This window comes from Aythya marila, assembly GCF_965140915.1.
Source record: "Aythya marila genome assembly, chromosome: 2".
Classification (NCBI taxonomy): domain Eukaryota; kingdom Metazoa; phylum Chordata; class Aves; order Anseriformes; family Anatidae; genus Aythya; species Aythya marila.
In genome coordinates this window covers 107,839,145-107,855,327 of record NC_139043.1, presented here as the reverse complement: position 1 = coordinate 107,855,327, position 16,183 = coordinate 107,839,145, and the positions used below count along the sequence as shown (strand labels likewise).

At 40.9% G+C, this 16,183-nt stretch overlaps 1 protein-coding gene across 3 annotated transcripts in view; it reads right to left on the bottom strand.

The window, feature by feature from the left end:
- The window catches only part of MIB1 (MIB E3 ubiquitin protein ligase 1), a 75,683-nt gene that overhangs the window by 26,052 nt on the left and 33,448 nt on the right, over nucleotides 1-16,183 (bottom strand). For all 3 annotated transcript variants that reach the window (XM_082753349.1, XM_082753350.1, XM_082753351.1), the window contains exons 11-12: nucleotides 15,707-15,904; nucleotides 13,042-13,193 (exon numbers count right to left, since the gene is read on the bottom strand). In XM_082753349.1, coding sequence (XP_082609475.1) covers nucleotides 13,042-13,193; nucleotides 15,707-15,904 — 350 coding nt within the window. The remainder of the gene's footprint in view (nucleotides 1-13,041; nucleotides 13,194-15,706; nucleotides 15,905-16,183) is intronic.

Genomic DNA, 16,183 nt, shown 5'->3' with positions numbered 1-16,183 from the left:
ATAAGGGCATTAATAACGCAGCGCTAGATGAACAAACTAGTCTATCTTGTATTCTCACAGAAACACACTTTTCTCAAAGCTCACCTGTCTTCATCTAGCTTTTGGAATAGGCAGGTAACCAAACTTGATTCCCTTATCATTTCATATGTGTGGACAGTACACGTAGCTCCCTTAAGGCAGTTGCTCAAAGAGCAAAAAAAACAGAAACCGCTATGATCTTGTTCTAGAAAACCTCTGCTATCAACCTGATCTTTCCCTTCTGTTGAAGCAAGGTGTGATTCACAGGAGAAAAAGGGGTTCTTCACAAAATTCAAGCTTTAAAATCCAATACTAGCCAACACAAGTGGAAGCACGGAATTACAAACTGCCTTGCAATGTAGGTACCATAACTGAATCCAACGGTTCTTCATTAGCCACCTGATATTCAAAAGGCAGAGTTTCAATAAACATTCTCACAAAGCGAACCTTTTACTCAAAAAATATTTGCAGCGGATAACAATAAGCCATCTGCCCTGGTAAGCAGTAACTTAGCTCCTAATTCATTCCACTGACTGGTTACCTTGCACATCCACGTGGCATAAACGCAATTCATTCCTGAGCTCTGTCCTAGCATAAGCCAACGAGTTCCCTATAAAACAAGCAAAAAGCTGCGGTTGCGGCATGGTTCACTCCAATTAACAGAAATAAGAGTCCCTGAGGTAGTCTACTGTGTCAGTAAGAACATGCATTCCTTCCTCTGCACTACTGGGACTAATAATGTTGACTTCTGAAGCATCTCCTTGTATTCTCCCAATCCTGCAGAGCACACTAGGTAAAGCCTCAGTTTCACCCTCTTCACACCAAATTGGTCACTTTTCTCCCCTAATTCAGAGTGTACAAAGTCACCACCACAAAGTATAACTGCATCTTCTGGCCCCAGGCCCCGCTCTAAATATAGCCAGCCTGTCTCCAAAGTGGTTCTGGTCACTGAACAGGGAACAGCCTTAGCCAACCCAGCTTACATTTTACGTCCTTGCCTTCCATAAGGAAATAAGGACACTGCCAACTCCACTGCTCTAAACCAAACTAAAATAATACCTAACATACATTCACATACTTTAACAGATGCATCGGGAAGTGAGTATGCTTCAGAAACATTACTGTTGCTATTTCTTTAACACCTCATCTCTAAGAGAAAATAAAGAAATTAATGCAGTAATTTTATATGCTATGAAAAATAGCACTCATCCTAATATTTGCAAGAGCACTTAGCCTCAGCAGTTCTGTTTTCAAATCTTTTCCCACTTCATTTGCTGTCAAACACCAGCAAGGCTTTCTTCTGAAGCTCATCTGTAAAATATTTGGGGGCTCAGACAGTATCTTGTATAAATGAGATGCCTGGTATGTTTCTGGATGCTTTTAAAACGCTTTATTCCTACTGGGAATCAAGTAGGACCAACAAAACAACCAACCTCTATGCAAAACAGAAACTTGGATTACTTCTCTCCGTGAAGCATCAGAGGGCTGGTAACTAATACTGAGTTTCTTCTGCCTGTGCAAGTCAGAGATCACGCCTCCCTCTCTCCCAGACCTCGCTAACTTACTGGACAGCGGGATGGAAGGATGGTCTTGTGGACAAGACACCTTAAAATGCAGCAAGGCATTCACATGCCTCCAATGGGAAATTCTTGTGAGATGTTCCGTGGCTGCAGCCTCCTTCCCACCAGCTCAGAGGCAGCTTCCTTCAACACACACGACTGTGTTTCTTCATTTCAGGCTTCCCTGCTACTGCTATCCAGTTTTGCAGGATTTTCAGGAGCTGCTGCCAAAACGTTGACAGCTTGGCTGAGCGGCTATCATTCAGAACAGTTCTCACTGAACGAAGCATGCACTGTACCATAAAAAGCCATGTCAGTGAATCAGTGCTACATGCCCATTACACAGCCACTCTTAATTCACGATTCCCCACACGGCACTCATGACGAAGCCGAACTGTGCCACTCTGACGTGGGTCCCGAAAACTTGCCTTAAAACAGAAAACAGACTTCTTTCGCCGTAATTGCGCTAAAAAGAAATCAGCAAATCTAATGGCAACCATGAAATGAGCTGGAGAGAACTCCTCCGGATAATCATTTTGCGGTTTATTCAGCTGTTAGAGATTACACGGCTAATTGGAAGTTGCTTCAGAGGTTATTGACAATGTGTGTAAAACTTGGTGCTTTAACAGGGCTTTATGTCAACGTGTGCCAACTACGTCTTTATTTATTTATTTATTTATTTATTTATTTATTTATTTTTACAAAAGGTAAACTTTGGGGAGGGGGAGGGGGGGGTTAGCAGGACGCAACGGCCGCCCCGTCCGTGAGGGGGATTTGAAATGTACCGTCCGTAACGGTCACCCCCCCGTCCCCGCGTGCGCCCCGCCAGGCCGCTCAATCGATCGGCCGAGCGCGGCGGGGCCCGGCGCACCTCGGCGCGGGTTGACTAAATATGGTCAGGGAAGAGCCGGCCGCGGGCAGCCGCCGGCCCGGCCGCGCGGGGTCCCGCTGCCCGCCCGCCCGCCTATAAAGGCCCGCGGGGCTGAGGGGCCGCGGGGACCCGCCGGGGAGGGGAGGGGAGGGGGGGGCGAGGGAGGGAGGCGCTTCGTATTTTTTATTTTTTTTTATTTATTTTCTTTTTTTTTTTTTTCCTCAAGTAACTCCCAACTTCTGGGGCTTCTCTTATTTCTTCTTTTTTTTTCCCCTTTTTTTCCCCTTGTTTTTCTTCCCCCCCCCCCCTTTTTTTTTCCTTTTTTTTCTTTTTTTTCCTTTTTTTCACTTTTTTTTTTTTCACTTTTTTCCCTTTATTTTTTCCCCTTTTTTTTTCCCCTATTTTTCTTTTTTCCTTTTTTTTTTTTTTTTTTTTCCCTCCTTTGCCTGCGATTCCCCTCCTCACGTCTCACCTCCCCCCGGCTTCCCAGCACCGGACTCTTAAAGCCCTCAGCCCCGCAGACCTCAGGTATCACCTCGGGACGGCAGCCTCCGCCTCAGACACCCCAAGCAGGTGCCTCCACACCCTTATTTCCCCTTAATTACGATTTTGGGAGGGGTTTGGGGGGGGGGGGTTAAGTTTTATGCATTTAAGGCGATGAGGCAGCACCCGCCCCAAAACTCGCCCCCTGCCCTCTCACCAAGAGCTGAGTCAGCGCCTCAGGACCAGGCGAGGTGGTGGTGGTGGCACTGGGACCAGGCGAGATGAGGCACTGGGACCAGATGAGGCACTGGGACCAGATGAGATGAGGCACTGGGACCAGATGGCGGCTGCCGGTGTGCCGCTAGGTCACCCACCCGCTGCCTCTCTGCCAGCGCCGCATGCCAGACACTAAGCTCTCAGGTAAATCACACAGCCCTCAGCAGACCTGCATTGCTCTGCACGTTGCCAGGATGCCTGTGACTTGCTGCATGTCTAACTTCGCTGCTAGAACGTTTTCGGTCTTTTTTTTTTTTTTTTTTTTTTGGTAATTGTTGCATTAATAATCCCTCCGCGCTGGGAGCAGTTTGAGTGTGGTGGAGTATCAAGCGTTTGTAGTGTGAAGAGCAGGCTGAAAGAAAGCAACGTTAGTCCAAAATCCGTAGCAGAAAAAGCCCAACTCGTCCGACGGGCAGAATTCTTGCAGAAGAAGATAACCTCAAGCACTGCGATGCCATTAACTGCTTCATAAACAGTGACCGCTAGCTAGCTTCACTGAGATGCATTATTTTCCTACGCAGGACGCAACTAAAGGGTTATCAACTGTACCAAAAGAAAAAAGCTAACAGCATGGTAGGGCAATGCTGAGTGCTGTAGGAGATCTAAGGAAAAATGTCAAGGTGCTTTATCTGAGATGTACGTGGAGACAACCTACTTAAAGCCCCAGAAGGCGAGCGCTGTAACTCCGATGCTGCATTGCTGTTTCTCCTTGTAGTGCTGGGCTGGCTCCTGCTACACGCTGATTTGCTCTCCATCAGCTGCACTAGGTTTTTGTCAGGAGCTGCAGAAATTCCTCCTTCCCCTGCTCTCATCTTGCCTCACGACTACCACGTTTACTAATCGAAAAGCTCGCTCTAAATTTACCTTCTGAAGCTGCACAGACAAAGCTTAATCTTTACTGTCACCCCAACAAACTCCTGAAACGGAAATTAAGCAACCACAAGCTGTGTGTGACAGCCCTTTAGAAGTCAAACCCCCACCACACATCAAAGAGTTAACTATCATTCCAAACCACAGCACGCAGGCTGACACAACAGGCACAAATTTGGGTTTCGTTAGTTTGTGTGGTTTGGGTTTTTTCGTAGGATTTTTAATTTTCATAAATATTTTAAGTGTGGACAAGATTTTAACTGAAGCAGGTGAGTGCCAATTTAGGGAAAAAAATGCAGAAAACTGTCTGCAGAAGTGTTGAGTAGATATTGGCTTTCACATCTGACCTTTGGCCCAACAATCCAAATCCTGTCACAGCAGCTAGAGGTTGTTTTCTTAATTCAATGTCATCATCTTTGCGATAAGCAGGATCGCCACTGGCACGTGCAATTACGCCTTAAAAACCACTCTGAACTACAACGGAAATAAGCAGAAGCCTGCAAAGAGTTTGCAGAATACTGTATGGGATGTATAAATGCATGGAAATGGGGCTGGGGAGGCTAAGAAAGTTCATAATTCCTGTATTAAATGAGTCTGTACTTCCCTTTAGGACACCAGCACGGGAGTCTGCGAGAAGACCTCAGAGGAAAGCAGTTTTTATGGTGGAATACAACTATGAATCCCAAGAAAACACTTTGCAAAGCTACCAGAGATCCAACTCTCCATTCAGACTTGGTCGCTCAGAACGAACATCGAGAGGCTGCAAAACTCTGGATAAGCACTCCTACTGCCCGTGCCACCACAGAGCAATGAACTCTAACCAGCTTTAAGCCTCTGTGCAGGTAAATTGCATTGTCAAGTTCAGTTAGAGTATTAAGTTTGGATTTCTACCCTCAGTTACTCGTAACATTGTTCTTTCAAAGAAGTACCAGCCTGAATTTTACCTAATGACAGCACTAGTAGGAAGCAAAATGCTTTCCAGGTTCATCTGAGGGGTAGTTGAGCACCCCTGCGTGTACCTGCTCGGAGCACATACTTCTTTATGTACCCATATGAACATACAATGCTATGGAATGTAAAGAAGTATGTATTTTTGGCAGGCACGGAACAACCCGTAAGAGGAAACTAAACAGCTGTTGGAAGAAACAGGCTTCCCCCTTGTTTGAATGACATTCATGTGACAAATTAACTCGCTAAGGGGTCAGCTGGTATTGCCAAAATACCACGGACTTGTTAGTGCCACATCACAAAGCCTTAAATTAAGTGACTGCAAACGTGGGTAGGAAAAGTCGCTTGTGGGTTATAAGCAGAACATTAGCTGTACACACAAAAACTCAAAAGGAGGCTGGAAACAATTAAAACAGACTAATTAAGATCGCAGCATAGCAGCGAAAATTACGATTACCAGTACACCTCATTCAAAAGACCCTAAGTAAACCTTAAAAGCCAAAATGATTACCGAAATATATTATTTTGGTCATCAAAATATATTATTTCGGTAATCACAACAAGCCATTATTTGGTTAATCACAGCAAGTTCTGTGTGCTTAAGACAGCAGGCTTTAAATTTACATCAGCCACAGGGCATTTCACCTACAGGCTGCAATTAGGACACAAGCAGAACCAGCTATGAAATTCATCCCGTGATTTCGAGAAAAGGATCATCAGAATTACCGAGTATGCTAGCATCTGCCATTTAATACGTGACACTTAAGTTAGAATTTTCTCCAAAGCAGCATTCAGCATGCTCACCGAGCTCTGCGACACAAACTGCTCTGTCAGGTTTATGCACAGAAAGTGACAATACAGAGATTTCTAGGCCACAGTTCCCAGTCAGCAGATTAAAGCTATTGACAGATTCCTAAATGAAAACACATATGACAACTACCACTTAGAAGTTAAGTTCCCTTGAATACTGTTTTCAAATGAACTGAATTTACTGTAACGCTAGATATAAGAAAATTGGCCAAGGAAATATGATTTTACAGCACCTAGGAAATTGTAAGACCTCTGTGAGAAATATCAAAGCATTGGGAAAAAGTCCTACAGCAGTTTCGAGCTCCAAAAGCAGTATTAATTTAAACATACCATCCCTATGATGCTCATTATAAAATTCAGAAGTAAGGAAAATATGAGGAAAGCTCCCAGCTCATCAGTCCAGCAATTCCTATTCATAATAGCAGCCTTCTAAAAACAGTTACATGATACATGCATGCAAAGTAGACACGTTTGTCCCAGATCAAATGTCCTAACTCTACCCATGTGCTTACTGAAAAGTCCGGGAGGAGGAAAAATAACAGAAAAAAAAAAAAAAAGAAATAGGCGCCATTTTTAGATGGAGAACCTTATTTTTAAATACTCACATAAATTCTCAAATAGCTATTATACATAGCCTGCTATTTTTGTTACCTGAAACTACAGAATAACACGTACACAAGAACAAACATTCTCTTATCAGAACCATTTGCCTAAGTAAAATGTTAAATTTCTTTGAAAGCTATTTCTTTTATAAGCAGATATTTTGGCACAAAGGCAATGGCGTCTTAACATCTAAATTAAAAACTGGGTTACAGTGGGAAACAAATCAAACTGTAGTGTCTTCTCTAAGTGCAGTGATGCTACTGAACTCGACCAGGCTCCTAGAAGCAATTTGCTATTACCAGCAGCTTTACAGAGAGGTTAACTGCTAAGCATTTACGCATTTTGCTGAGGAGTTCCTGTCCTCGCCACCAATTGATTTGGCCTCCGCTATGCAATCCAACTTTTTAACAGCTTCAATTTATTTTGACAAGTTTTTGGTAACAAGTCGTCATGTTGTGTTCTTTCGCTGCTGCTTTGTGTACCATTGCAATGCGATTCCGAAACAAAATGACAGTTCCCAGCGCTACAGAAGTTAAAATTACACATCCACATTGCTTCCTGCTGGTCCACGTTAGCATGTCTCTAAGAATACATACCCAGTCACTCTGAAATGTCACATCCATCACTTAGATCAGCTGTTCAATTTTAACCGAGCACACGCTGAACTTTGGGCATCTGCTGACACAGTTGTAACTCAAACATTTCAACTGTGTGACTGACAGGGATAACAGATGCTGACATTATCAAATGCTACACGGCTTTTTTTCCAGGGCCGTTTTTTGTCCCGATATGGCCAGTACATGCAACTGTATTGCCATCCAAAAGTGCACTTGAGCAGCTGTATCTGTAAAACAGTTCCTGTATAACTGGTAAAAATAGAAACTCATTTTATAGCCGTCTTTAATGCTTAAGTCCAAGCACCACACCTGCTATGCTTCTATTAGGATCCATGGTGTGGGGAATACATTTACATAAATCTTCTCACCAGTATCGGGCTCTGCAACACGCAGATGCAGACTATACTTGATATAGTCATTAGGGAATAGCTTGAACTCATGTTGCCTCCTATTTCCCACTGCAGTCAAAGCTCATAAAGAACTCGGCACACAACGTAAAAAGAAAAAAAAAAAAAGCTATGTAAGCATGCACAAATGTATGCAGGAGCCTTAGCTGGGCAAAAATCAGACGCAGTGCCAGATAATTCTTTTAAAAACTGCGTTTTGCTGGCATTAAACATGCTTACGTATTCGATCAACAGTTAAAAAAAAAAATCTGCCCTGCTATATTATATAATCATTCCTAAAAAGTTAATACTAACCAGAGATATAGTGGTGGAATTGAAAGCACTTGACATTTACACTTGTGCTAACCAGCCACAGCCCTGGAGCAGCTGCAAAAGGTAACCTGCCAGAAAACCAAAGGGGGTAGGGAGGTGGGAAAACAAAACCTCCTCTCCAGTACAGTTTAACATCGAGAGGCAAAGGAAGCCTACAGGAGCAGAGCCTGTAAGCACGCTGCTTCTGGTCAGTGCTCTAGAGTTTAGTCACTGGAGATGGAAAACAGCTTAAACTGCAAGTGTAATTTGACTTGAGACTCCTCCAAAAGAGCCTCGAGAAATAAACACAGTCATGTACCGTACAGTCCTTGCTGGTACATAGCTTACCATGTTGCCCTCTCCAAATTAATCACAGAATTCAAATTTGCAGTGGCTAGAAACAAAACATAACGCAGGAGAAAGCCCCATGTTCTTCGTAAGCAGTCTGTCTAGAGAAAGGGCCTTAGAAATGTTGTGTTGAATTTTAACTTTCCTGCACTCCAATGCTTTGCTAAAGCTGGTAAAATGGAACCAAATCACCTCTTCAATGGATTTGGTCCCCTTCAACCAGCTGTAGCTATGCATTGATCACTACAGGACTTTTCGTGTTTTTAAACCTGGACACTAAGCCTCTTCAGAGCAATTATGCAGCCCTCTCTGCAGAGGAGTTCGATTATTCCTGGTACTTTGAAGACAGAAGGTAACAAAAAGCATAGTAAGTTCTGTATTCCACGATTTCAAGGTGGTGTCTATAAATAAACAGCTACTGGTCTTTAATATCCTGTCCATATTCAGTGAAAATTGATCTCATAACTTTTACGAAGATAGGCAAACAGCAAAATAAACAGATTTTCCAATGATTTATTGTCTCCTGTATTTTTTTCTCAAGTCTGTTGCCATTTTAACAGAACTGACCAAAAAAAAATATGAAAATATGGGCAGTATTTGTAGTATACAGCAGGCCTACTACTTTCTGGAGTTGTGTTTTTTTGTTTGTTTTTTAAATCATACAAGGGAAGAAACTCCTCAGGGTAGGAGCTGTATTTGTCATCTTGTACATGCTGGGCACGTTATTTACTATTTAAAGATAACAAATTTGTCACTGACCTCAACAGCTACAGGCTAATGTGCTATCTAATTATAGGTCTGCCCATGGAGATTATATTCCTTCTCTAAACCAATCTGAACAAAAGTTTTCTTTCAAAGCATTTCTGACATAATGCTTCAGTAAGAGGTTTTAAGAGTATGCTTTCCTTTTTTTTTTTTTTTTTAAAAACATTCAGCTTCAACTAAACTTCACTTACTTTCTGAAGAGCAACTATGAAATCAAAGATCACTTTTACTGTTTTAGAAAAGAATTTAACAGCTCTTCGATTACCTCAGAACTTGTTTCTTTGAGGACTTCCATGGCTATAGTGCACAGAAGCCCTGAGACACTCTTACAACAGCTGACACATCCTGTCTCTCACAGATCACTGCAGTCAAAAAAATCCCACTGCCAACCAGTTCAAACCATCTGCAAGTCTAAAACCAAGGATAGATCTATGAGAAGTAATTCAACAGCCATAGGGAAAAATGCAATTCCATTTTGAAACACCACCTCCTATTTGCTTATTAAAGTTTATGAACTTAAATGTGATACACATACTCCTTGCTACTGAACAGCACTGTAAGTCTGCATCTTACCCCAATATTTTAATTTTTTTGACCTAAAATGTAGCAAAACGCAACATGGTCTGAAGAACTAGTGGCACATATGTGCAAACTGGGGTCAGCTCAAAAAGCAGCCACTATTTCAGATGCTAAGTGCAGTGTGAATAAAGCTCTCTTCACAAGATACAATGCAAATCTACAGCTAACTGGGGCAACGGATAGAAAATATGCCCACGCTTCACAGTCGTGTCTTCAGATGAAAATTCTGCAGTCACAGGTATGTGAATAGATCAAACATATCCTGAAGTTGAAAACATGGGAAATATACCCAATCTGTACATCATTCTCAGATTTTCCTCTCCTCTTTTCTGTCTGAAAAATCTCATTAACACTGAAGAGGCAGTCTGACAAGCTTTGAGGTTCGCAGTACTTTGAAAAAGGTCCAAAATAAATGCACTTTTAATATGACTGATTCGGTTAAAAATTATGTATGAAATAAAATTTTAACTTCCCTCTATGTCAGTTCAAATCTGTTTTTATCTCTATCTCCATGAACAAGTTCAGATCTACCTAGAGCATAACCTGAATTATACTTTCATCATCATACATCACCACAAAAAAAGAAGTTTCTGTACCAATTCAAAAGGTATGGACAGCAGCAAATCATTGAAAGGAGAAATACTCCACTTAGAATAGGGGGTTCTCCAAAACACACTATACATTTAGTGTTGGAAAACACTACAAAACTATTGTGGATTAACTGCTGAGAAAAAAAAAAAAAAAAAAAAAAGGCATTTTGAAAAAAAAGAATGCTATTTTTCTCTTAATATTTGTCTGCTATTCAAATGTTAAAAAATAGAATGTAAGTATTTTCACCTGCAAAATGAGAAATTTTCAAGTGCTCTCCTCAACAGTTTGTCTGTTTTGATTTTTTTTTCTCCTGCTTGGAGGCTTATCTCCCTACTGTCAGCACAGTTCAGAGCTCAAGAACTAAAATAGGTTTTGCTCCGAAGATGGAATTGGTCCCAAATAGCTACGTGATATCGACTGTAAAAAAATCTGTAGCAATTTATTTCACTTCAGTGTGTGTGTGAGTTCAAGCACTCACACACACACTTTATTATCAATAACCAGGAATATGAATGTGGACTTTATCAATGCTTACATACACATTAAGTATGTTGTTTTTGTGAATGTATATAATGCATATGCACATATAAATGCATGAATATATGTTTAATTTTCATACGAATAACAATTATTTATATATTTATATATTTGACCTTAAGGGGAATTTAGTGCAGTGCATTCCATATAAGGCACCACAGCCTGAAGCCACAAAGAAACTCCAGCGTAGGTGGAGTAAGAAAGCTTAGTTTAGGGAAGACAGGTCCCTAATTAAGATTTCAAGCAGAATATAATATGTTCTGCTTGTGACCCATGCCAGTTACAAACTAAACTTCAGAGTGTTATTTTTAACAGCGCTTTAAACATTCCGTGCCTAGTGCATTTAACAGATTGGCAGCATCTATCATTCTGTATCAGACCAGAAAGACAAGGTGGCAAATATAAAAAACGTGTTTGTTTTCATTCAGAAAGAGGCCAGTGGGAGAACTACATAATCAACATAATGAGATAAATGGCCATCATTAAAGTCTGAAAGGAAACGGAGCTTAACTTGTAAATAAAAGGAATCAAGTAATGATTTGGGGGAGGGGGGGGAAGCACAAGACAGTGAAAATTTTCCACAATCTGTTTCTTTCATTTTTATTTCCATTCATTTCTTCCCAGGCTGATGTGTAAAACATCTAATTCTGTGAACAAAAGAAACAACACCTTCCACAATGGGGATAAAATTCTGTTTTACCTGTTTCAGAAGTGCTCAGATACAGCTGCAACCAAAAAAGTAGATACCTAACTGTTTAACCTGTCCAGATGCTAGTGAAAACCCACGTATGGGAGTTACCTACACAGGGTTCAAAGCACTAATACTGGAACCATTTTCTTATTGTTCCAGTATAAACTTTTGTAAAGGAGAGAGGATTTGGGGAAAAACTGTGCCATGCCTCACATTCTGCCAGCTGTCCAACTGAACTGATTCAAACCACAATTTCGATCCTTTCATCAAAGAGAAAGCCCGCAGCCTCTAAAACATTCACCCACAGAAAAATTTGCAGCATCCCTCTAAAGAAATGCTTTTTTATACGCTTTCCCTGCATCTCGTATTGGTACTTTCACACAAGCCAACTGTTACAGGAGCCTAGGGAAGGCAACACAAAACAGAAAACTAAAGAATACTCCATCTAGGTAACTGGAGACAGCAACCAGCACTCCTGGTTAAGGCTGTTACATAAATATGGAGAATTCACATTAAACAAGGAAGTTATCAGTTCAGACTTGAAAGAACCACCTTCTGAACACCAAACCCATGCTCCCTTAACCACATCCTTTAAATGATCTCTTATAGACCTTTTACAGACCCTAGAGGAAACTGTAAATACATTTATTGTTCCAATCAAAAACTCCAACCACTGCTTTTAACTTGAAGTGCGATTCCATTCCTATACACACATAAATACTTGCATTTATTTTTTAGCCATCAGTCTTGACAGTTACATACTAAGAGACTAACCCAGATTTCATTCCCATCTAAGATAAACACCTCCTATTTCTCCATCTTCACTCAAAGGCAAAACAGCAGAATACAGTGAAGTTAAACAAGTAAACATACACCTTTCTTCATGCAAAGCACACCCAATTCTCCACCATACAACAACATATTACTGAACTCTTTTCAGAATGACAGCCTTGAAAAAAAATATTTATCCACAATGTGACAGCAATTTTTCCACAAAGTTTACGTAATCATTTTTGAAAACTACCTTAACTGAAGATTCAATGTAGAGGTACAGCATGCAGCTAGCACAAAACTAATTATGCCTTGAAACTAACTTTTTTAGAATGAGAAGCTATATAAAACCTGAAATAAGAAATTCCTTCTGTAGGTGCTTTCAATGAAACAAAATTAAATGTGTCTTATACTGTCAAATGCAATTTAATACAAGAACCCTAAGATGACTTTATAACCACACGGTGTCTTTAAAAATTACTCAGGTATTTCTAAAAACTCAAATCCCTTTCCCAATTCCAGTATTTGAGAAGAACATTTTTACAAATGCTTTCTTAAGATCCTACTTAAGAGCTTTTCACTTGTCCAAACTCTTATTTGCAAAATTCTACAGCCACCACGTGCAGTTTCCCACACATCTGGAGACACTTCACAGCGCTAAACTGAGCGGATGAGCACGCATAATCACAGAATCATCTAGGTTGGAAGAGACCTCCAAGATCACCAAGTCCAACCTCTGACCTAACACTAACCAGTCCTCCACTAAACCGTATCACTAAGCTCTACATCTAAACGCCTTTTCAAGACCTAAGACAATCAGTTTCATTCTAATCATGGCTATTCAACTATTAGAAAGAATTCCTACCTAAGCAACATCAACATCTAAGAAATACAACTATATGCAGGCTTCAGGACCTGCTGAAAGAACACCATGATTCTACACTCCCATGCACTTGCCTTCCTTTCACGAGCGATGACAAAATAATCTTTAAAACCAGATCTTTACCTGGGGTTTCCTCGCAGCGCGGCGTGGTGCAGAGCATTAAACCCGTTGTTGTTGGTGATGGTAACGTCTGCTCCAGCCTCTAGCAGCACGGCCAGGATGTCATCCCGCTTCTTACTTATCGCATCGTGAAGGGGAGTGTCGCCTTCAGAATCCTGAAGCCAGAAACAACTCGGATCAGTTTTTGCATGCATCCACGTTAAAGAGAAGAGACATTTAGATATCACTAGGAAAACCGACTACAGAAACACACAACAGCTCTTCACGCCTAAAAGTGGAGCTGTATTGCCAAGTTCAGAGCAAGATGCTTCTGATCCTGCTCCGGTTTTGCAAACCCTTGAGTAGGTAATCCCAGTAATCCCAGTCTTCTGTGGTTACCCAGCTCCCAGTGCTCCAGAGTTCGAGCATGCCGTCCATCTGACAGAACTGAGGACACCGGTGTAGGCATCAGCTTCCCCGTGCCTCACATCCCGATTGAACTGATGCCCAAGTTACAATTTCTGAGTAACAGCAACAAAGACTAACCCAACAGAGGAGACTAGGCAGGCGGGGGAAGGCTGGGAATTTTGAGGGATGATGGCCAAGATCAAACTAGCAATTAACCACAGAAATGGCGATACCAAAAAAGACACTACGAAATAAAAGCATAAGCAGAACAGAAACCAAAACGTAGTCCAAGTAAGAAACTTAGGCACGTCTGCTGTTTTAACTGAAGCACATCATTTTCCACGAAGCAAAAGCCAATGTCACGAGCAATATTAAGCTTTTAAACTTGTTATGGCAAATACCAGATTACATTACACAAGGTATGTGAAAGTATTTCACTGCATAATTGATGGCAAAGAACTCATATTTTTAGCTTGTCATTGTATTTTTCTAATATCCCAAATAAGGGAAAATGCTTTTTATTCCTAGAAGTAATTTGTGCATTATTTATTCAAGGACTCGAATGGTAGAACTGAAAAGGAATGCCCCATGACTAACAGTGAGGGAACACATCCATTTATGCTTATTTGCTTCTATAGGCAAACTCTCCAGATTTATGCTTCCAGTAAAATTCTAATGCCATATAAGTCAGGAAGGCTTTTGTCACTGACACTGACTCAGCTGGTAACTGATAAACACAGGAACTGAACATTTTAGCAATACACTGCAGTATGAAAGCAAATCTTTACCAACTTTACAGTGAGAATCACCAGCTGCCAAACAAAAAGTGCCAAATAATAGAAACACTTGAACCAGTGTCAACCAGTTTGCCAAAATTAAACCACGCAGCTTTTATTCACTTCAATTGATCCTATTTCCTGAATTTACTGTTTGTAGGCTAATATACATTTTTGTTTACGCAGTGAATTGGGTTAAATAGTAGAGAGCTGGCCGGTTAAATTCCAGTCATGCTTCAGTCTGCCCCTCCTGTGCTCTGATCCACCAAAATCAATCACCAGCTCACAGCTGCACATGAGAGTTCCTTTGAATACAGGCAGGATCTGAAAGTTCAGTATTTTCAGTGACAACTGTATTTTCCAGGTGGAGTTTCACAGCACCATTCTACTGAGCTTTTCAGACCAAACACACCTCTATAATTCAAACTCGAGATACCCACATTGGCTATCCGTACCTCATCCATCATTATGTGATAGACACAGCCACCCTTTACAGGACTCAACCCAACAGACTCCTTATTGATCTGATGTTCAACAAATACTAAACAGGGGCTGGATAGCTGACACCGCTCATCCCTCAGCCAGATCAAGCAAGTGCCTGCAAAGCCTGGTGAAAGCAGATGGACAATCACTATATTTGCTAATTTTAAGAACATTTGCTCATCTTTTGTTACGTGGATATACAGTTTCAAAAATCCTTTTTGACATTATGGCAAAACAAGAGAATTAACGTGTCATTACAACATATCTTGATTTTCCCGGGGCAATACAGCTTTTTCTTTCTGTTGCAAACCTCTTCAAACTCTATCTTTCTGATTTCTTCTACTAATGCACTGCATTCACAAGGCGGCTGTGTTCAGCTCCTGCAGAACGTGGATGCCTGCTTATTTGACAGCTGTTTTCTCCTCTACCTTCTCAACAGGAGGCTGCACTCATATGCCGCAGCTTCCACCACATTAATTATGGATAAAACTCATTCCCTGTGAAATTCTGGTACTGGAGGCCCTATGCATCACAGCTTTTTAGATAAAAGCCTGAATTTAAAAGGGAATTTGGCCCAACAGTTTTAACAATGATAGGTCAATTCTTAAAGAAAGTTTTGTTTTGTTTTTTTAATGAAACATTCCACAGCATCACCAGCTAAAAAAATGCAAAGCTGTGGCTTGCAGAAGGAGCAAACAGCTGCAGATTCAATAAAGGAGGAATTAAACAGGAGAAAAAGTTAACAATTACAGATAACTACAGGCTGTGAAAATACCAGTTAACACAAACTGGTTTGAGTAAGTCAGGTGCTTATATCTAGGTGTCAAGAAAATACATAAATATAGGATTATTTTTATTGCAGTTCATCATGTTAGGGGAGATGCTGGGACAGATAGCTTCACGAGATCTGTTCCTTTCAATCCTATTTTCTATAATTTTTCTATCACCCATACATAGCATCCACACACAGCGAATCAAAATTAAATACCCAAGAAGTGAATCCATGTCAACATTTACATTACCTGGAGACTAGGATGGCAGCCAAAGTCCAGCAGAGTCTTCACCACTTGTAGATGACCTTTGTTGACCGCAATATGAAGTGGAGTCTGCCTCCGTTTGTTGCGAGCGTTCAAATCTGCACTGCCTCGATGCAAAACCTCGATCACGGCACCCTCATCACCAAAGGCTGCGTGATGGACAGCTCTGTCTCCATCTTTGTCCTAAAGCAGAAACATTATTTTGATCCAGTGTGTTCCACATTTCATTTCAACAAGATGATAAATTTACACTGAACCATTACACATTCGCAATTTCTTCAAAGAAAGAAAGTTAAATAACCTCAATGCTTTTCAAATACTGAAATAATTAAAAAATTGATCAAAATACAAACAATAGAGAATGAAGAATCTCTGTATAAAAATATACACATTCTATCTAGCAGTATCAGGACATCCCCAGAAAATGTCACCATGAATAAATACGCTTTGCAAAGAAGGCAA